The sequence below is a fragment of the Schistocerca nitens genome, chromosome 5, assembly GCF_023898315.1.
Source record: "Schistocerca nitens isolate TAMUIC-IGC-003100 chromosome 5, iqSchNite1.1, whole genome shotgun sequence".
Taxonomy (NCBI): Eukaryota; Metazoa; Arthropoda; class Insecta; order Orthoptera; family Acrididae; genus Schistocerca; species Schistocerca nitens.
Genome location: NC_064618.1, coordinates 370,478,636 through 370,502,106, shown reverse-complemented (window position 1 = coordinate 370,502,106; position 23,471 = coordinate 370,478,636). Strand labels below are relative to the sequence as shown.

The following is a 23,471-nucleotide window of genomic DNA, read 5'->3' as shown; positions in this document are numbered from 1 at the left end:
GTGTGGCGTCCCCTGCCTTACTGCTACACCGGGTCTGAAGAAGATATATAGTGTATTACAGGTACGCGTGTGCATTTTTTCTCTAGTGGTACATTAATATTACAAATGTTAAATATTACTATGTAACGTAAAGAAATATATTCTTTATATCTAAAAAGAAAGATGATGAGACTTACCAAACAAAAGCGCTGGCAGGTCGATAGACACACAAACAAACACAAATATACACACAAAATTCAAGCTTTCGCAACAAACTGTTGCCTCATCAGGAAAGAGGGAAGGAGAGGGAAAGACGAAAGGATGTGGGTTTTAAGGGAGAGGGTAAGGAGTCATTCCAATCCCGGGAGCGGAAAGACTTACCTTAGGGGGAAAAAAGGACAGGTATACACTCGCACACACACACATATCCATCCACACATGGTCTTACCTTAGGGGGAAAAAAGGACAGGTATACACTCGCACACACACACATATCCATCCACACATGGTATGTGTGGATGGATATGTGTGTGTGTGCGAGTGTATACCTGTCCTTTTTTCCCCCTAAGGTAAGTCTTTCCGCTCCCGGGATTGGAATGACTCCTTACCCTCTCCCTTAAAACCCACATCCTTTCGTCTTTCCCTCTCCTTCCCTCTTTCCTGATGAGGCAACAGTTTGTTGCGAAAGCTTGAATTTTGTGTGTATATTTGTGTTTGTTTGTGTGTCTATCGACCTGCCAGCGCTTTTGTTTGGTAAGTCTCATCATCTTTCTTTTTAGATATATTTTTTCCACGTGGAATGTTTCCCTCAGTTATATTCATATCAGAAATATATTCTTTTACGTAGAAAAATTGAACCTGGATGAAAGTGAAATGGATTACCAGCTAAGAAAACATATTACAAGTTGTTCAGCAAAAAGAGGTCGTTTTAAACTAGCTCTCTAGTACGTGGCACCAATAAATTAAAACTTAATGTTATTTTACCTTTTTAAAATCTTGCCTTTATATATATATATCACCCTATTACATTTGTTTACTTGTAAATACTTGCGTGTGTCACACCATGAATGAATTATCATGAAGTGTGAAAAGTTTCTTTGCTAATACAAATAGTAATGACATGGTGAACGGGAAAAGTGCATCAAGAACCAGTCACTACATAGGTGTCAGTCTTTTTTATTTGCGTAGCTTTGACTGGTCTTCAATTGCTCTTAATTTTGTTGTTCCCTAGGTGAAATAATACTGCAAGGCCTACTGGTATTTCTTACTTTTATTGTTAGGCTATTTGTAATGTGGCTGAAATCTAATAAAAGGCAATATTAAAATATGACAAGGAGAACATTTTTTGTTCTTTTACATTTCAGTTCCACTGAACTGGTAATTTCTTAGATTCATTTCGATTTCATCTTTTATTTCATTTTGATTCAGTTTTACTCCCCGAAATATAATTGTGGATAGAATAAAATGTCTACTTTTTCTAAACGGTAGTTTCCTTATAAGCTTACAGTATGAGGTGTATATGATTTCAAGTAATTGCTTCTTTATAATTCAGATTAAATGGTCCTGAAACTGTTAGAAATAGTGATGTGTGGCTTCTTCATGAAGTCATCGCAAAATTACCCAAATGTCATCTTTACTTTCAAAATTTCAAACAAAAAGATATTTCAAATTACTTTAAAAACTGGAATGAAGTCACCAAAAGCAGCTGCTTACTCTGTGACGTTTATACTAGTTAATGATTCTTACTACGTCAGTGAGTTTGAAGTTATTTTGCTAATCTGGGGCATGAATTATATTTAGGTTGATCAGTTTCAAAGTTTTACATTTTTTATGTTTGGGTATGGCTAACATTTTCTTTTACCTGTTACAGGAGCATTATACCAGCAGAAGTCAGCGATATTTGATCCTGCTCTGGTCTGTGTGCTGGGGCTGGAGGGGCTTCAGAATAATTAAATTTTAAATTAAAACAATTTTAAACACTTTGAAAATAAATTTTTTTAAACATACATGTCTTGATAATTTTTTTTCACACCATTTCCATTCTGATATTTATTTCATTAATTAGGTTCAATAAATTCAGATTAATAATTATGTAGCTTAAAACAAGCTGTAAATACCAGGCTGTATTCCACGTGTGTAGATACAGCTGGAGCCAAACTTGATAAGTCAAGCTTGAAATATAGCTTGAACTCTGCCAACTTTGATGTTTGTTTCAAGCTTGAATCCAACTAACAGGCCGGAATATTCCAGCTTTGATCAAGCTTATAAACTTGAACTTTACATCTGGAAACAAGTTTGAAACCGGCTTACTGTGCTATCTGGGATTCCACTGTGAAAAATTGGATTGCAGAATTGTAGAGCAACACCTCTGACCAAGATGCACCTCGCGGCGGAAGACTGTTAAAGGCCAATTTGGAGGAAAATGTCACTGCAATCCAGGATATCATCATGGCAGACTGGCATATGGCAGAATACTACATTGCTGAGTGTGTGGGCAATCTTATAAATGCATTGGACACATCATAAGTGTAGTACTTCACATGCATAGGTCTCATGTTAATGGGGTCCAGGAATGTTGGCAGCAGGAAACAAACACCAGGACACATCTTGCCCGCTAAAAGCTTGACCCTTTTGAGACAGATACTGGGACATTTCACAGTTTTATGACAATCGATGGGTTCACTACTTTCACCCCAAATCCAAGGTACAGCAGAAATATCCCTCCTCACCCACTTCCATGAAGTTAAAATCAGGGTGTTATCCTCAATGAATACCCCAAAAAAGCTGGAACAGTGAATAGAGCATACTGTGCTGCTCAGCTAATGCATTTGAGAGAGGCCATCAAAGTTAAACATGCCGGGCTGTTGACAAAATGAGTGTTCCTTCAACAGGGTAATGCGCCCGCGCACCCACCTGTCTCTGCGATGTCTGCCATCAAGTCCTGTGGCTTTGAACTGCTTTGGTACTCGCCTTATTCACACAATTCGGCACACACTGACTCATCTCTTCCCCAAGCTCAAGAAACATCTATGTGCAACCAGCTTGCAATCAGACAATGACATCATGGCTGTGATGGGGGACTTTTTTTTGCCATGCTGTAAGGAGGGAATAATAGGCATACAGCATCAGTGGTGAAAGTGTGTGGCCCTAAAACAGGACTACATTGTAAAATAGCCATGAACATTTGGACTACTGGCAACCTTCAATGGGTGGGACGAGAGCATTTCAGTCACCCCTCGTACATCCATTTGGTATTGTTATGTGGGGCCATTGAGATCCAGCAAAGCTTAGAGTACAGTCCTTCTGAACACACAGATTCCAGAGAAGAAGATTAGGATTTAAAGTCCTGTCGACATCGAGGTTATTACAGACTGAACACAAGTTCAGAATGTTTCAAGAATGGGGAAGGAAATTGGCCATGCCCTTTGAAAGGAATCAACCCAGAATTTGCATCAAGATATTCAGCAAAATCACAGAAAACCTTATCAGGATTGCCAGATGTAAATTTGAACCATCATCCTGAATGTGAATCCAGTGCGCTAACCACTGCACCATGTCACTCGGTCACAGATTCCATATTTGTATGACAGTCATGAGACCCCAACAAACACAAGTAGCAATATTCTGTAATGAAAAACTGCAGTCTCAATAGATCATGATCCTGCCACTGTCTAATTCTGAAATGTGCTGAGAGATGTTTCTCCTCCTCACACAAGCTATAACACTATCTTCTCACTACTGACCAACATTCAAGAGTTACTTCTATGTGAGAAACCTGCTGCATAATCCTTCTTTATATACAGAAACTTGTATGGTTGTGCTGAGATACTAATCATTTGCACATCCAAGGGTATAATAAACTTCATGCCACCTTCACTGTGTGGTAATTTCAATTGCCATCAATGTAATTAACTAAGATTCGATGCTGTTATTTGATATGTTGTAATATTCACGTGGATACTATTAGGTGAAAAAAGTTTCTGGTGGTGCACTTAGCTTATATCAAGGACGTCGGCTATTAGGTATACAGAATGCTTCGGGAAGGAGACATTAAATAATACTTTCCAGAGTGGCTACAGGACCAGAATTTGGTAATGTCCGTTAAGGATGCTGTAAAAGCTCTGGATACTGGAGATGTATAGGACATATACTAACTAGTGGAGTGCCACCCGCATTGGGGAAACCGTGAGACCAATTGGCATCCGCATATCAGAGCACAAACTATAAAGCTCGAGTACTTACAAGACAGTTGTAGACATGCACTCACAAAATAAGAGAACAAACTGAAATCTTCATGCAGCCTAACACATACAGAGAAGATAGCAACAGGCTCCTGACTTCCTTCTTGCCAGTGATCCCAGTGTGACAAGCAAAGTGGGATCACTGGGCTATGGTATTATTAGACACTGCCATACTCATCTAAATAAATAGCAGGTGTGGAACTGGTGTTACCTTCCTGCAACTAACAGAGTGATAACATAGCTCTCACAAGCTTGTCGCCAGTTGCAAGCAAGCAGTGTAACTCATACATCCTCTTACCCTCTTTTACCATCAACCAGTGCACTTACAGACCATAAAATATTAGGAAGTGGTCTTATAACACCTTTACAAATAAATGAATTGAAGCACCCACTTCAAGGAAAATCAGTCTGTATGCAGACGGCAGCTACACCAATACCAAAGTGACATTTATTTTAGTATTCTACTACTTTATATGGTGACATGGCAGTATTACCAGAAAGATATTACTGAGAGCATGCAATGTTGTTTATGATTTTCTGTTTTGGCTGCAACCTTTCAACTAACTGATGCTTGCGTAGCAGCACTGACCAGGAAAAGTCACTACTGCTGCAACCACACCGAATGCCATTATCAGCTTGTGCTTCATTTCACCACTATGGCCGGACTCACTTCACTGGTACAACAACCAGGTAGACAACCACCAGGTAGACAACCGGCAGTGTTACTGAAATCCAAGATGCTCCAGCATTGTTCGGACAGGGCGTGATGCCTGAGGCATCTGCATGTCAATACACTTGACCTTAGCATGTGCGAGTACTGGCTGCTGAGGAGTGGGCTATTGCATCATCATTCTACTGCTGTCTGTAAGTGCAGTCACTAGTGTCCATCAATCTATGAGACCACCAGCTAATACGACTCAGTTGTAACCACTGACACTCTTAGCATATTGTCAGGCATCACCACCAATTATCAGGGGGCCAGAGTTTCTTCCCTGGATGAGACCAGCTTTGCCACAAGTCACAGCCAGACCAGCCAGCAACATCACTCAGCTGTTGCTAAGGTGTTCGGCAGGACTGCTTGGTCAGCACTGACTCACCATCAACAGTATGCTAGGTGCCTGTTTAGCAGTGTTCCAAGACATGCTGCATTGTTTACATACTATGGCAGGGAGCTTCACAGCACACTGTTGCCAAGAACCATGGCTTCAATGCCCACCTCCTGCATGGTGCATATGGGCACTGGACCTCTGGTGTACGCTGTACAAGAGAAGTAAATCAACTAGTTCCAACTAGAGTGTAGCTCCTGCTTCCCACTTGAGAACACACATTCCTGTGGCGAGGAGACCATACCAGCCAGCCTGACAAACCTACTAGTCTCCTTTCCCCTACAACAGGTATGACACTACCAACGCTGCTGCGTTGTCAGATACGAATGACACTGAGAGGAGTACAGGTTCTTGCCCGGAAAAAGTAAGAGTGTGTGTGTGTGTGTGTGTGTGTGTGTGTGTGTGTGTGTGTGTGTGTGTGTGTGCGCGCGCGCGCGCGCGCGCGCGCGCTAATTATAATCATTAGCCCCATCGTTTTAACATAACCGCTCCCTGGGAACACAGTTGTCAGCCTGAAAGAATCAGCAAAATTCCAAAGCCTCTTTTCTCCCACAAAATATACTGATTAACAAACATAATAGTTCTTAAATAAAGAGGTTTAAAGGTTCTAAACATTTTGAAGAACTCGCCAGCATGACTTGTGGTGCATACAGTATTTCCTTCTTATTGTTTCAATACTGTCTTAGTTCAGTCCAAACCCAGCATTTGTGACAAATGCCCACGAGTCGTCACTTTCCATACAGTGACAGTTCCTTACAATATGCTATTTTTATAAGTTTAAGTTATTCCCCCAAGCCTCAGTCTTTAGTATTATTGTTTGACCCCAAGATGAGGGTGACTTACCTGCCCTTCCTCTTACATCTTCCCAATCTATTCCCCTCTCTTCCTTGAAGAAAGAAATAATAGCCCCTGAAGCTAGGATGGTGTCATCACTTTTATTGTTCTATGCATCTATCGGCAGTGCTAAACATTTCGCCTCGTGAAGGTAAGCTCTGGCCAACAATTCTGACTCACTTCATTAGTTTTTTCAACTGAATTTTCGTTTTATATATAGAAATGTATTATATCACTGTGACTTGATAGAGAATCGTGGTATTTACTGAAAGATGTTCGACACCTTATTTATAGCCTCGGGGACAATTAGTCAAAATTTGAAAAATTCAAACAAAAATTCTAAGTAAATGGTATCTTTTGGTCACAACATTATTAGCATCACAAGTGTTTCCCTTGCAACAATAGTAGATGTAAGGTAGTATTACATGTGACATTTTCTTTAGGGCTATTTTCACTTATCACTTCAAGCTTTCAAGGGCAGTCAATGTCTTAGCTATTTTCTCTGTTGTCTCTTCCTTGTTTCTCTGCCAAATCAGTCTACAGTCTTAAATGCCTAGCTTTACAGCATATTCGAGGCACTGTTGCAAACGAGAAGAGATTAAGCCTTAAACTCCCTTTTTTTCCCCTCATATTCCTTTATTGCCCTTCAGAGTATTCAGAAATATACCCAGCAAATAAAATTGTCCAAAACATCCTTTTATGATACAAAGGGAAACTGATGTCCTCCTTTGAGTACCAGGGCACAAGTAGGGAGAAGGGGAGGAGGAGGAGGAGGAGGAGGAGGAGGAGGAGGAGGAGGAGGAGGGGGGGGGGCAGGTGTTGAGCCTGTATTATCAAGGAGTCAAAATTACGTCTCATGTTCAAATATAAAGTAAATAGAACATTTTGAAAGACAGTGTATCTTTTAAAATTTGTACACACATAAAAAACATACTTTACATGCATATGTAAATAAATTTATACAGGTCAGCTAATCCTAAATAGTAATAATGAAATATTTTATACAGTTTCATTAAAATAGTACTTCTTTTTGAGTCTGTTGTCATTACACAACCATATATTTTAAAACCATGTTGTACTTTGAGCACAGCATTTGTGTATGCAACAGTATATGAAATAATCCACCGCAAAGGATTAAAAATATGTTCCAATGTATGCTGAGATCTTTCAGTCACTGCCACTGCCAGAATTTCTCTCAGCGTCTGCAAGGAAAAGCAGAAAACATCAAATAAATACACAATAATGTTTCAGTGTTGTATGGCATTCGAAACAGAATTGAACATGGATACATATTTCCTTTATCTTACCATCACTAATGCTTTAGAGCAACAAAACAATTTTTACAAGCAGACAATAAAAAAATAATTTTATTCCTTTATAACAGTGGATTTGCTTCCACAGAAACCAAACAGCCTCTTTTTTCCATAATGACCTCTGCAGATAGAGTCACAACAATTCGGTTCTCTCTCCAGTTTATCATAGTGCAATCGTCTACTGTTCCTCTTGTAATTGGCTTAAAATCCTTTATTTTCCCACTTCATTATACCATAATCTCCCTGGGTTCCAAATGTTATTGCTGCCTGTTGGTGTGGGCACATAAGTCAGTAAGGGAAGTGTATAAATGGAGCAGATATGAATGGGGAATCGTTCTAGCGAAAATACAGACCATGTATGGAGAAATCCACTGACAAAATATTTTTAAAAAAGACAGATTGTTATGAACTAGCACCTAGGAATGACCATCTTGGAAATTGTAAAGCTCACCATCTGTTCGCATGCTACTGTCATGAGCATCTATGGAAATTGGCTGATGGTCAGTGAAACCAAGTGCAGGCAACAAGGTATTGGATGCCCATATCTTGTCACAGAACACAGAGGTCAGAGGTTTGTCCACTCTGTAAAGCAGGATAGGTGGCTGATGTGAGGACAGTGTACAATGCAGGAACAGGCACAAATGTTTCTGAACACACCACTCAGCGCGCTTTGCAGACCATGGGGCTCTGCAGCAGCTGTCTCCTATGTTTCCATGCTGACCAAACAGCATCATGAATTATGATTGCAGTGAGCATGGGATCATTGAGGCCTGAGTATGGATCAATGGAAATGAGTCGTCTGGTCAGATGAATCATCAGACTGATGGTCATGACTGAATTCACCATCATCAAGGCAAACTCTAAACACACACTATGCCATCGATGCAGTATTATGCTGTGGGGTACATTCGTTTGGGCTTGAACTTTACTTTGGACCACTTGAACAATGCCAGATTCATGCAACACTGGTTTGCAGAGAATGATAGTAACTCACTACTGGGTGCTGACTCTGTATTCACAAACCACTGGTCCACAATTTCCGGGAATTGCGTGACCTGTGTCTAGGCATCAGGTGCCACATACCTTCAGAAACCTATCAAGGACTTGTCAAATTCATGCCACAGAGAATTACTGCTGTACTGCATTCCAATGTTGGACCAAAGCACTATGAAGCCAGTGGTGATAATGTTTTGGTTTGTCAGTGTTTATTATAGTACTTGATGAACTGAAATATGAACTTAAATATGTCTACCCAGTGTCTCTTACACAGAACACTGCTGGCATATTTTTAAGTTTTAAAGATGAAGATTCTGAAGCATGTTCTTATGCAGCTACTGGTTGAATAATTGTGATTTGAAATAATAGGAAAAATAGACGGAAGACCAGGGTCTAATGACAGTATTTTCAAAAGAGATGCAACACAACCTGATAGCACAAGGAGGCAGATAGAAATTGGTCTTGGAATATCCAAATATATCATACTAAAATTCATTTTAACTGATTTAGGGTAAAATGAAAGATCTAAATTTGGATGGCCAGATGGGGATTTGATCCCCTCTCTTCCTGAATATAGTGTAACTTTAATGTCTTAACCACTGTGCCATCCCACTCCGAAGCAATGTACGAAAAACTAACTGCACCAAGCAAAAGAATACCAGGGAATAACGCATATAAAAAGGTTTGCAGTGAATAGGTATACGAATAGCAAAATTTGCACAAGTTTCTCTACAAACATACGAGGGACATTCAGTAAGTAAAGCAACACTTTTTTTCCTTAGGCAGTTTTGAGTGAAAAAAATGTGGAATTTGTTGTGGGATATCAAATATTCCCACTTCAGCCCCTTTAGTTTTATGAGGTTCCGATAGGTGGCAGCATTATATGCAGCATTCAAAATAGCATCTAATGGAGAGGTGTTTCAAATAGAGAGCTGTCGAGTTTAGTTTGATGGAAAACCAGAGCATTGCAGATTTTCATAGGCACCTGTAGAATGTCTACAGAGTCCTGGTAGTGAATAAAAGCATGGCGATTTGTTTGGTGAGGTGACTGTCATCGTCACAACAAGGTCACACGAACCTGTCCGATCTCCCACGTGCCGGCTTTCCACACACAGCCATCACTCTTGCAATGTTGGAACATGCACACACACTCATTTGTGGTGAGCAATGGATCCCACTCAAAGACCTCGCTGCTCAACTGGACGTCTCTATTGATAGTGCTGACACATTTTTCCACCAGTTGGGACACTTAAAGGTGTGACCCCACTGCGTTCCTTGCCACCTAACAGGAGACCATAACAGCAACAAAGAACCATCTGTGTGGGATTTTTTGCACATTACGGAGCTGATCGTAACAATTTTTGTCACACATTGTCACAGACAATGTAACATGGATTCATCATTTCAAACTGTAAACCAAATGGCAATCCACGGAGTGGCACCACACCACTTCTCCTCTGAAGAGGACATTCACAGCCACACCCTCAGCTGGTAAAATCACGGAGACAGTTTCCTGTGACTCTGAAAGGATTATTCTGTTTGACATTCTCCCTGAGGGTGCAATGATCTACTCTGAAGTGTATTGTGCTACCATCACGAAACTGAAGAAATAACTTCAGTGTGTTCACTGCTACAAAAATGCAAACAAATTTCTCCTTTTCCACGAGAACGCAAGGCCTCACCCAAGTCTGTGCATCCGACAGCAGTTTACAAATCTTCGTTGGACTGTTCTTCCTCATCCAGTCTACAGCTTGGCTATTGTACCTTTTGACTTCCATTTGTTTGGCACAATGAAGGATGCACTCTGTGTGCAGCCATACGTGGATGGCACGGAGGTTGCTGATGCAGCTAGATGTTTGCTTGACATCAACCAACAGAGTGGTACCACGCACACATACAGACCCTCCCAGTAAGATGGCATAAGGCTGCTGCATTGAATGGCGATTATGTCGAAAAATAAGGTTTTGTAGCCAAATGACTAGGGAATAATATGATGTATTGGAATCCCGAATAAAACCAACCTGCGTTCAGAAAAAAATATATAGCATTACTTATTGAATCCCCAGCATATGATATGATTTGACAAGTGATTTACAAATCTGTTATTTTGGTGGAAAATATGTCATATGAATAATTAAAGCACAATGTATCAACTTCACTGAATGATGTTAAGTGCTTCCTGTAAGATGGTTCTCTTTCAAATCCTACCTTATGAAAGAAGCAACAACTGTAGTTCCCTTATCTGTGGATTCATTGTAGCAGTACCATTATTTGGCCTTCAAGATCTCCTGACTTATCACTGTTAAGATTTTGTGTATGGTATGGGATGAAGTGAAAACTGTACAGAAGGTGGGTATATGAGCTCATCTGCTAATACTTTCAGAAAGGATGTACTCAGACAAGTAATGCAATATGTTTTCATAGTTCTACAGTAGTTAAGTAACACTGATGGGCCACTTTAATGTAAACTGTAGTAAATGTTTTGCAATAAAAATGCAAATCTAATGTAGATAACTGTAATCAGACAAATAAATAATACTGTCGTGCAAACACGACTCACAACGTAAAACTATTTCATAATGATGATAAAACATTTACAAGTGATTTTACTAAAACCCTTCAAAATAAAACATTGCCTAACTTGACTATACCGCTTTAAGTAACCATTTCTATCACTTCCTGGAACACTGAACTTTCCTCACATTTGTTATGAAACAGTCTACAGACTATAATGACTTTCAACTGACCTGACCCTTTTGCGGCAGGGCTGGACCGTCTTGATCCAGCTTCACTCCCTGATCCAGATTTTTTTGATCCAGGAGACCTCGATCTGATTTGAACAAGCAAACAAAACACAGAAATAAATAATCACAAAATTTAAAATACACTGCTCAAAAGAATTAGGAGAACATGACTTTGGGCATCTGGCTTGAGAATTGGGTATGTTACCAAATTATACCTGTATCTTTCACAAATAATGTACACAACAAAACATTATAACATGCTTGATCATTTATATAAAAAGAACTGAAAAGTGTGACAGGTGTTCGAAACAAAGTGCAAACAATAATTCATCCCATCATCCTGGGTACTCTTCACTGGACTTTGCAAGCTTTAATAACTTGTATGCCCTCCGTGAGCACTTATCACTGCCTGGCACTTTATGCGAGATGCTCTGTGTAAGTCTGCAAGGTAACCCTGTAGCATCTGTGGTGTCACCAGAAGGCACCACACTTGCTAGGTTGTAGGCTTCAAATCGGCTGCGGTCCATCGGTACACATAGGACCTGCGAGTCACCACTGTCGACACTAGCAGACCGAGCGCTGCCACTCAGCTGGTCTTACGAGACAAGCTATCGCACTGGCCAGTTCTACTGCCGACTTTAATAGGAACGGCTCACTTGTTATAGCTTCAGAAATCTCATTTCCAGAGACACTAGTTAGCATAGCCTTCAGCTAAGTCAGTAGTTACAACCTAGCCAGGCGCCACATACAGTTTATGCATTGACAATTGATCTATATGTGTGAAGCAATCAGAATTGTAAAGAGGTATTCGCAGTTCAGTCTATAACTGCACTTGTAAATATTATTGTGCAAACTCAAGATTGACGTTCACCCCTGATGCTGAATTAAAGCTAAGTTTTTAATTGTATTCCTGTGTACTAACTTTCCAATCACCTAAAATGTTCCAGATACATCCCGCCAAGTATAGTTCATTGATCCTCACGTCAGCCTACGTGTTCAACGCATGTAATTAATGGCCACACCTAGCGATCAGACCATGAGTCAAATAGCGTGACTCAGCCAGGTCACCCTTTTTCCACGAGGCCCATAGTTCCGTCTCATACATAACAGCATCCATTCTATTTCTTCAATAAGAGCCCATGATAGTTCTTGGAGAATCTGTGGTGAAACGGGATGATCATGAACACACCTGTCAAGATGTCCCACAAATGCACGAAGGAGTTTACCTTGGGACTCACCACCAGATGTTCCAATACCTCAATGTCCAGGCTTTGCAAGACATCCCTGCTGATGCCCACCACATAGGGCCTGACATTACAAGGAACTCAGGGCCACCACCGCATGCAGCGGCCACCACCGCATGCAGCAGCCACCACCTGGTCCAACAGGATCTATTCGATGTACTGCCTGGCGATATGGTGACTACGGCCAATGACAAGATATGTGTAGCTGTCAACATTGAAGCCTCCTCACAACATACAGAACTTCAGAAATCTGTCAATTTCCTCAAAAACTTTCAGCATAGGAACATGGTCATCACCTTACATCACAGGATATCTGGATCATCTGTGAATAGAACATTATGCCAGTGACATAGCTGCCAGTTGACAGGGGAATGACAGAACTGAAGGCAAGCTGCAAGATGATTATTTGTCAAGTGGGGTACTCTGACAGGTCATCTTGGCTGTAATGTCTTTTCTCATTACCTGTTAATGACAGTCTGATCGGATAGTCAGATATCGATCTTCGGTAGGGTTGTAATGCATCAGTGACCTAGTCCAATTTGCCTTGTGTAGTGACCTGTCTCTCTGTAGTGTATCCACAACCTATGGATGACATGGAGAGGCACTGGCCTCTGCAGCAACACAACAGAAAGTCCACCCTTTTTGGATCAAAAAGTCACCCTTGCAACTTGTACTACACTAAGATGTAGCATTTCATGACCTTGGTAGAATACAATGTCCACAAGTGACAACTTCCAGCTGTGTACCTTGCTAGAAAACACTGGGACACCAGTACTCACTTCTTTCTGAGGGGTCACCTGACAATGTAATGCATAATGCAGCCAACAGATGGCGAATGACTAACTGTTGCCTAAATTGAAAGTGAAGATCTAAAGCCATGCAATAAGAACACACATATTGCCTGCATCAAAACAGAGTTAACTGGAAGATGATGAACCTGCTCCCATGATTCTTTTGACCAATGTAGCAACACATACCAAACAAAGTTTTTTTTTTATTTTTTTATTTTTTATTCCAAAGTGAAAATTTTCTTTCACAAACTTGAACATTTTATTTGTGTATCCAATTTTTCTGTTTTAAACTAAGCTGCTTTGATGAAATGTACAACATCAAAATAAGTGTGATGCCACAATGCTCGGAAAACAAATGGAAAAAATCTGTTCTTCAGAAAGAATCCCACAGAGCATTAATTTCATTCAGTACAATAGCAATAATAATTCAGTTCTTCAATGACAAGTTTCTCTCAACCAACTTAGGACTTTCTTATTCTGAGTGCAAACGATTATAGTTATCTTTTCTACTCACAAAACTGCATTAAAGATGCATAGGTGTGTATGAATGTTGCTAACAACTACCTTGTTTTATAAACAAAGGAAAATCCAGGATGAAATGTAACTAAACAATGGAAGGAATAGTTGCGACTCACCATATAGCGGAGATGCTGAGTCACAGAAAGGCACAGCAAAAAGACTGTCACAATTAGCTTTTGTCCAACAAAGCCTTTGTAAAAATTAAGAGAACATACACACACGCACACAGACACACAAACGGAGGTCACACCACATGACCATAGTTTCTCGCAGCTGAAGCCAAACTGCAAGCAGCAGGGCATTATGGGGGATGCAACTGGGCCGGGATACAGAGGAGGTTGGGGCAGGGAGGCGTAGGGATAGCAGGAAAGGTGTGGAGGATGATAAAGTTCTGCTGTGAATGTGTAGGAAAGTGGGGCAGCTAGGTGCAGTTGGGAGGTTAGATGCAGGGCGGGGGAGAGGGGTTAGCAGAAAAGGAGAAAAATAAAAGGACTGGGTGTGTTGGTGGAATAGAGGGCTGTGTAGTGCTCGAATGGGAACAAGGAAGAGGCTAGATGGGTAAGGACAATGAATAACGAAGGTTGAGACCAGGAGGGTTACGGGAACATACGATATATTGCAGAGAGTGTTTCACCTGCATCATTCAGAAAAGCTGGTGTTGCTGGGACGGATCCAGATGGCATAGGCTGTGAAGCAGTCACTGAAATGAAGGATATCATGTTGGGCGGCATGTTGGGCGGCATGTTGAGCATCATGGTGGTCCCATTCCTAGGCCACGGTTTGTCGATGGCCATTCATGAGGACAGACAGCTTGTTGATTGTCATGCCCAGATTGAATGTAGCACTTGGTTGCAGCTTAGCTTGTAGATCACAAGACTGGTTTTATATTTAGCCCTGCCTTTGATGTGATAGATGATGTTTGTGACAGGACTAGAGTAGGTGGTGGTGGGTGGGTGCATGGGTTATGCCTTGCATCATGGTCTCTTACAGGGATCTGAGCCATGAGGTAAGGGATTGGGAGCAAGGGTTGTGTATGCATGGACGACGTTATTGTGTAGGTTCAGTGGATGGCGGAATACCACTGTGAGAGGAGTAGGAATAATAGTGGGCAGGACATTTCTAATTTCAAGGCACAACGACAGATAGTTGAAATCCTGGTGGAGAATTTAATTCAGTTGCTCCAGTCATGGATGGTCCTGAGGTACGAGGAAAATACCTCTTTATGATCTGATGGTGGGGCTCTGGGAGGAGGTGGTTGACTGGAAAGATAAGGCATGAGAGATACGTTTTTGCACAAGGTTGGGAGGGTAATTATGACCTGTAAATGCCTTAGTGAGACCCTCAGTATATTTCAAGGGAGATGGCTCGTCACTACGACGTGATGGCCATGGGTGGCTAGCCTGTGTGGAAAGGACTTCTTGGTATGGAATGGATAGTAGCTATCGAAGTGGAGGTACTGCTGGTGGTTGGTAAGGTTGATATGGGCAGAGGTTCTGATATACACGTCTTTGAGGTGGAAGTCAACATTGAGGAAATAGGACCAGGTGAAGCAAATGGGGAGGGGGGGGGGGAGGTGTTGAGGTTCTGAAGGAATGTGGATTAGCTGTCCTCACCCTCGATCCAGGTCATGAAGATGTCATCAATTAATCTGAACCAGATGAGGAGTTTGGCGTTCTGGGTGTTTAGGAATGATTCCTCTAGATAGCCCATGAATAGGTTGGCATAGGACGGTGCCATGTAGGTGCCCACAGCTATCCCCTGGATTTGTTTGTAGGTAATGCCTTCAAAGGAGAAGTAATTGTGGGTGAGGATATAGTTGGTCTTGGTGACTGGGAAGGAGGTGGTTCGTCTGGAAAGGTAGTGTTCAATAGAAGTAAGGCCATGGGCATTAGGGTTGATAGTGTAAAGCGAGGTGACATCAATAGTGATGAGCTGGGCACCGTGTGGTAAAGGAACAGGAACTGCGGAGAGTCGGTAGAGGAAATGGTTTGTATCTTTTATGTTGGAGAGTAGGTTGCGGGTAATGGGCTCAAGGTGTTGGTTTGTGAGAGCAGAGATTCTCTCAGTGGGAGCACAGTAACTGGCCACAATGGGGTATCCTGGGTGGTTAGGTTTATGGACTTAAGGAAGCAGGCAGAAAATAGGCGTGCAAGGAATAGTAGGGGTGAGGAGAGAGATGGACTCTGGGGAGAGGTTCTGGGATGGGCTTAAGGATTTTTGAGTAGAGACTGGAGATCCAGCTGGATTTCTGGAATGGGGTCACTGAGGCAGGGTTTGTATGTGAATGAATCTGACAGCCAGTGGAGTCCTTCTGCCAGGTAATCCTTGTGGTTCAAAACAAGTAATTGTCAGCGGGTAGGATTATAAGGTCGGGGTGTTCTTTGGTGATGGATTGCAGACCTTTCTGTGGATTTAAGATTGATTCGCATTTTGAGGAATTTGGGGAATGATGGTGAGGCAAGGTTTGAGATTAGAAATTCTGGAATGTTAACAGGTGATGATTTGGGGGCAGTGAGGGTGGATCATGGTTGGATGGAGGAGTGAACTGAGTCAGGCAAGGTTCAACACTGGTCTTTGGTTTCGTCTGGTTGGTGACTCAGTACCACCCTGGACTGGAGCAACTAAATTACATTCTCTGCCAGGGTTTCGCCCACCCCTCTTCATGCCCTGAATTGAGAGAAATGCCCTGCCCACTATCTTTCCTACTCCCCCCACAGTGGTTCCGCTGGCCACCGAACCTACACAATATTCTCATCCATCCCTATACAACCCCTGTTCCCACCCCTTACCTCATAATTCATATCCCTGTTAACAGACCATCATGCAAGGCATTACCCATACAGCCACCCACCACCACCTACTCCAGTCCTGTCACAAACATTATCAATCCCATCAAAGGCAGAGCTACCTATGAAACCAGTCATGTGATCTACAAGCTAAGCTGCAACCAATGTGCTGCATTCTATGTGCACACGACAACCAACAAGCTGTCTGTCCACATGAATGGCCACCGACAAACTGAGGCCAAGAAACTGGACCAGCCTGTTGCTCAGCATGCAGCCCTACACAGTATCCTTCAGTTCAGTGACTGCTTCACAACCTGTGCCATCTGGATCCTTCCCACCAACATCAGCTTTTCTGAACTGTGCAGATGGGAACTCACACTGCAATATACCCTACGTTCCCGTAACCCTCCTGGTCTCAGCCTTCGTTAGTCATTGTCCTTACCCATCTAGCTTCTTTCTTGTTCCCATTCTAGCACTACACAGCCCTCTATTTCACCAACACACCCAATCTTTTTACTTCTTTCCCTTCCAGTTAACCCCCCCCCCCCACACGCCCTCTCCCCCACTCTCCATCTGACCTCCCATCTGCACCTAGCTGCCCCACTCTCCACCTCTTCCCTGCATGCTCCAGCAGTACTTTATCATCTCCCACCCCTTCCCTGTTATCCTTCCCCTCCCCGCCCCAACCTCCTTTCCCCAGCTCGCAGTCTGGCCCCATATGCAAGAGACTGTGGTCATGTGTGTGTGAGTTGTGTTTGTGTTACTGTGAGCGTGTGTGTATGTTGTCTAATTTTTACAAAGGCCTTGTTGGGCAAAAACTAATTGTATGACAGTTTTCGTTGTACCTTTCTGTGACTCAGTGTATCTGCTGTATGGTGAGTAACAACTATCCTTTTCATTCTATTGCTATGTAGTCTACAATGTTACTTTACCAACTTAACCAGACTATTTGTCAACACTATGTAACAGCTTTCACATGGTTCTCTCTTTCAATACTCATTTGAAGTCAGTGTGTCTTGCGTGGTCCAATTTTCAAGAGCATTCCCAAAATATGAAAGCCATATTTTATAAGGTTTAAATAGAAAGTAAACTAAACATGTTTCAACATACTTAATATCATTATGCTAGGTAGCCACTTGAACACAAAAGTGACGACTTGTGTATCTGTATCTCACCACTGTGGAGATGGAAATGAGCTCTCCAACAGAGATATCAACATGCACCTATTTTTAAGCTCTCCCCTCCCCTTCCTCCTTTTTAATTGTTTTTACCCATTTCATGTTCTGTTCCAGATCCTTATCGCATGCACTTTTTCTCTCACATGTTATTTCTTTCCTGAGTATTTGCTATGAACACTTTTTTTATTTCAGCAAGTACCAGTAGTACTCTGAAATTTTAATCTTGACTGTTTGACAAGAGTTAATTGCTGATCTCTCCCAGTCCCTTGTCTCTTTACATGTCCGGAGTTCAAAGTGACATTTCCTTCCCTTCAGTCGCCTGTACATGTGCCCTTTCTTTCCTATGCTTTTCATCTTTATCCTAATGAAGGAATTTAAAAGAAAATTCCAAATACTAGATACGCAACCTTATTTTTAAATTTGATTGTCTCCACCAGCTGTTCACAATTTGGCACGCAGAAGGATTTCAAAAATGTGATTACATTTCTGGTCACACAAACTGCAGTAATGATTTCATTGTGAAGCAAATCAATAACTTCCTGTTTCATTTTTAATAATATATGGTCAATTCCTTAGATATATCAAAATTTAGAATTAATGAAAGAACAATTATTTATACAATTAAGTTATTCTCACCGTGATTTTGACTTTGCTGAACCACTTGGTGAACCACTTCTGGATCTTGATCCTGATCTAGATCGTGAGACACTTTTCGATCTTGATCTGGAGCGTGAACCACTTTTTGACCTTGATCTGGAGCGTGAACCACTTTTTGACCTTGATCTTGAACGTGACACACTTTTAGATTTAGATCGAGACCGTGACCTCGAAGCAGATCGGGAGCGAGATGGGCTCTTAGATTTTGAATGACTCCTTGATCTGGATCTTGAAACAGATCTGCTTCCTGAACGAGATCTTGAGCCACTACCAGAACGTGACCGAGAGCGAGATTTCTCTGATCTTGAGCCTGATCGAGACCGAGAACGGCTCGAGTTGGATCCAATGCGTCTCTTCTTTCCCTTTGGTGGCCGATCACTTCCACTTTCACTGTCACCACTGGAAGGTCCAAATTAATTCATTAATTATAATTCATTACAACTACTGCAACTGTTTACACATACAAATAAATATCAACATATAATTCATTTGCCTATTTGCTGCACTAAAACACGGTGTGATTTTAAACTCCCTTGAGTAAAGATTAGAGTAATACCTGGCATCAGCTATACACTAAGAAAAGATTTTCAGTATCTTCATGACCATTTTTTTTTTATTACAGTGACAGAAACTGAAAGTGTTACATCATGAACACAATGACCGAATGTTATCAAACTGATGCTCCAGTATGTCTATGTCTTCATGATATGTTAATTAAAATTTCATCCTTATGTGAGCTTACTTTCAGCATAGAAAAAAGCCATTGTTACAGTAGGAGAATGGTATGCATATGAGATGGCTATTGGGTCTGTAACATTAATGGAACTTCCCAGGAAGAGATCATAATGCAGCATTGCAAAACAATGAGCACTTGCAACTTTTCCCCACCTTTTGGACTTTGAGAAAAGTCTAATCATTAGCATGAGAAACATACTGATGACTGCAGACTGAGTGGTCACACTAGATGGACTCAACCACAAATCATTAGGAACATATCATTGAAAGCTGGGTTGAGAACTCACGCTGCCGTGTGCTGATGCCATATCACAAACAACAAAGATTTGCATGGTGTCAAGCCAGGGTTAAATGGGAAATCAAAAGGCATTCCATGGTGTTCTGCAATGAGTCTTGCTTCTGTTCCAGTTCTACACCAATGTGTTCTCAGACGAGCTAGTGAAATGTCACACAGGATGCAACAATTCTCGAGACTCATACCTCTCCAACTCCTGTAATCATGGTCTGGGGAGTTACTGAATATGACAAGACTGATTTGATAATTATTTAAGGGTGGCCGATGCTTGCTATCTTGTGATGAGAATAGATAACCCTGCTGTCACTTCATAACAAGGTGGTTGTTGTGGTCTTCAGTCCTGAGACTGGTTTGATGCAGCTCTCCATGCTACTCTATCCTGTGCAAGCTTCTTCATCTCCCAGTACCTACTGCAGCCTACATCCTTCTGAATCTGCTTAGTGTATTCATCTCTTGGTCTCCCTCTACGATTTTTACCCTCCACGCTGCCGTCCAATACTAAATTGGTGATCCCTCGATGTCTTAGAACATGTCCTACCAACCGATCCCTTCTTCTAGTCAAGTTGTGCCACAAGCTCCTCTTCTCCCCAATTCTATTCAATACCTCCTCATTAGTTATGTGGTCTACCCATCTAATCTTCAGCATTCTTTTGTAGCACCACATTTCAAAAGCTTCTATTCTCTTCTTGTCTAAGCTATTTATCGTCCACGTTTCACTTCCATACATGGCTACACTCCATACAAATACTTTCAGAAACGACTTCCTGACACTTAAATCTACAATCGATGTTAACAAATTTTTCTTCTTTAGAAACGCTTTCCTTGCCATTGCCAGTCTACATTTTATATCCTCTCTACTTCGACCATCATCAGTTATTTTGCACCCCAAATAGCAAAATTCCTTTACTACTTTAAGTGTCTCATTTCCTAATCTAATTCCCTCAGCATCACCCGATTTAATTCGACTACATTCCATTATCCTCATTTTGTTTTTGTTGATGTTCATTTTACACCCTCCTTTCAAGACACTGTCCATTCCGTTCAACTGCTCTTTCAAGTCCTTTGCTGTCTCTGACAGAATTACAATGTCATCGGCAAACCCCAAAGTTTTTATTTCTACTCCACGTATTTTAATACCTACTCCGCATTTTTCTTTTGTTTCCTTTACTGCTTGCTCAATATACAGATTGAATAACATCAGGGAGAGGCTACAACCCTGTCTCACTCCCTTCCTAACCACTGCTTCCCTTTCATACCTCTCGACTCTTATAACTGCCATCTCCTTTCTATACAAATTGTAAATAGCCTTTCGCTCCCTGTATTTTACCCTTTCCACCTTCAGAATATGAAAGAGAGTATTCCAATCAACATTGTCAAAAGCTTTCTCTAAGTCTACAAATGCTAGAAACGTAGGTTTGCCTTTCCTTAATCTTTCTTCTAAGATAAGTCGTAAGGTCAGTATTGCCTCACGTGTTCCAGTGTTTCTACGGAATCCAAACTGATCTTCCCCGAGGTTGGCTTCTACTAGTTTTTCCATTCGTCTGTAAAGAATTCGTGTTAGTATTTTGCAGCTGTGACTTATTAAACTGATAGTTCGGTAATTTTCACATCTGTCAACACCTGCTTTCTTTGGGATTGGAATTATTATATTCTTCTTGAAGTCTGAGGGTATTTCACCTGTCTCATACATCTTGCTCACCAGATGGTAGAGTTTTGTCAGGACTGGCTCTCCCAAGGCTGCCAGTAGATCTAATGGAATGTTGTCTACTCCGGGGGCCTTGTTTCGTCTCAGGTCTTTCAGTGCTCTGTCAAACTCTTCACGCAGTATCATATCTCCCATTTCATCTTCATCTACATCCTCTTCCATTTCCATAATATTGTCCTCAAGTACATCGCCCTTGTATAGACCCTCTATAGGCTCCTTCCACCTTTCTGCTTTCCCTTCTTTGCTTAGAACTGGGTTTCCATCAAAGCTCTTGATATTCATGCAAGTGGTTCTCCTTTCTCCAAAGGTCTCTTTAATTTTCCTATACGCAGTATCTATCTTACCCCTAGTGAGATAAGCCTCTACATCCTTACCTTTGTCCTATAGCCATCCCTGCTTAGCCATTTTGCACTTCCTATCGATCTCATTTTTGAGACGTTTGTATTCCTTTTTGCCTGCTTCATTTACTGCATTTTTATATTTTCTCCTTTCATCAATTAAATTCAATATTTCTTCTGTTACCCTAGGGTTTCTACTAGCCCTCATCTTTTTACCTATTTTATCCTCTGCTGCCTTCACTATTTCATTCCTCAAAGTTACCCATTCTTCTTCTACTGTATTTCTTTCCCCCATTCCTGTCAGTTGTTCCCTTATGCTCTCCCTGAAACTCTGTACAACCTCTGGTTCTTTCAGTTTATCCAGGTCCCATCTCCTTAAATTCCCACCTTTTTGCATTTTCTTCAGTTTTAATCTACAGTTCATAACCAATAGATTGTGGTCAGAGTCCACATCTGCTCCTGGAAATGTCTTACAATTTAAAACCTGGTTCCTAAATCTCTGTCTTACCATTATATAATCTATCTGATACCTTTTAGTATCTCCAGGGTTCTTCCATGTATACAACCTTCTTTCATGATTCTTAAACCAAGTGTTAGCTATGATTAAGTTATGCTCTGCGCAAAATTCTACCAGACGGCTTCCTCTTTCATTTCTTAGCCCCAATCCATATTCACCTACTATGTTTCCTTCTCTCCCTTTCCTACGCTTGAATTCCAGTCACTTATGACTATTAAATTTTCGTCTCCCTTCACTATTTGAATAATTTCTTTTATCTCCTCATACATTTAATCAATTTCTTCGTCATCTGCAGAGCTAGTTGGCATATAAACTTGCACTACTGTAGTAGGCGTGGGCTTCATGTCTATCTTGGCCACAATAATGCGTTCACTATGCTGTTTGTAGTAGCTTACTCGTACTCCTATTTTTTTATTCATTATTAAACCTTCTCCTGCATTACCCCTAATTGATTTTGTGTTTATAACCCTGTATTCACCTGACCAGAAGTCTTGTTCCTCCTGCCACTGAACTTCACTAATTCCCACTATATCTAACTTTAAGCTATCCATTTCCCTTTTTAAATTTTCTAACCTACCTGCCCGATTAAGGGATCTGACATTCCATGCTCCGATCCGTAGAACGCCAGTTTTCTTTCTCCTGATAAAAACGTCCTCCTGAGTAGTCCCCGCCCGGAGATCCGAATGGGGGACTATTTTACCTCCGGAATATTTTACCCAAGAGGATGCCATCATCATTTAAGCATACAGTAAAGCTGCATGCCCTCGGGAAAAATTATGGCTGTAGTTTGCCCTTGCTTTCAGCCGTTCGCAGTACCAGAACAGCAAGGCTATTTTGGTTAGTGTTACAAGGCCAGATCAGTCAATCATCCAGACTGTTGCCCCTGCAACTACTGAAAAGGTTGCTGTCCCTCTCCAGGAACCACACGTTTGTCTGGCCTCTCAACAGATATCCCTCCGTTGTTGTTGCACCTATGGTACGGCTATCTGTATCATTGAGGCACGGCACGCAAGCCTCCCCACCAACGCCAAGGTCCGTGGTTCATAGGGAGGGGGAATAACAAGGTTACCAAATGGTAATTGAAGCAGGATACTGTAAGACCCCAATCTGCAGTTCATGCAAAAAATGCCTTGAGGATGTTGAAGGTTCTAGACTGGCCTGCCCAGTCCCCTGATTTGTCACCCTTAATGCATGGCTGGAATGCACAGGGAAGTTTCCAGCCATTAGTCTTCACAAACCTATACAGCATGTGTTTCAGGCATGTAAGAAATTCCTCATGATGACAGAGGTTGTTCGCTTCCAAACCACAAAGAAAACATGGCTCTGGGGATCATGCATCATTCTACTACTGATTCTTATAATGGACATCATTTCCTAATATAATGAAAGTTTTATCATTTAATAGCTGTTATCTGATGAACATCTTCAGAAAATATGATTAATTTGGACTGATTTTTCATGGTGTAACACTTTCCATTCCTGTTAGTTAGCTT

At 41.4% G+C, this 23,471-nt stretch overlaps 1 protein-coding gene across 1 annotated transcript in view; it reads right to left on the bottom strand.

Moving 5' to 3' along the window:
* Positions 1 to 7,082: 7,082 nt before the first annotated feature.
* LOC126260963 (RNA polymerase-associated protein CTR9 homolog) overlaps positions 7,083 to 23,471 on the bottom strand; it is a 111,308-nt gene continuing 94,919 nt past the window's right edge. The window contains exons 19-21 of the mRNA XM_049958488.1: positions 18,368 to 18,787; positions 11,217 to 11,299; positions 7,083 to 7,362 (exon numbers count right to left, since the gene is read on the bottom strand). Coding sequence (XP_049814445.1) covers positions 7,328 to 7,362; positions 11,217 to 11,299; positions 18,368 to 18,787 — 538 coding nt within the window. The 3' untranslated portion in view covers positions 7,083 to 7,327. The remainder of the gene's footprint in view (positions 7,363 to 11,216; positions 11,300 to 18,367; positions 18,788 to 23,471) is intronic.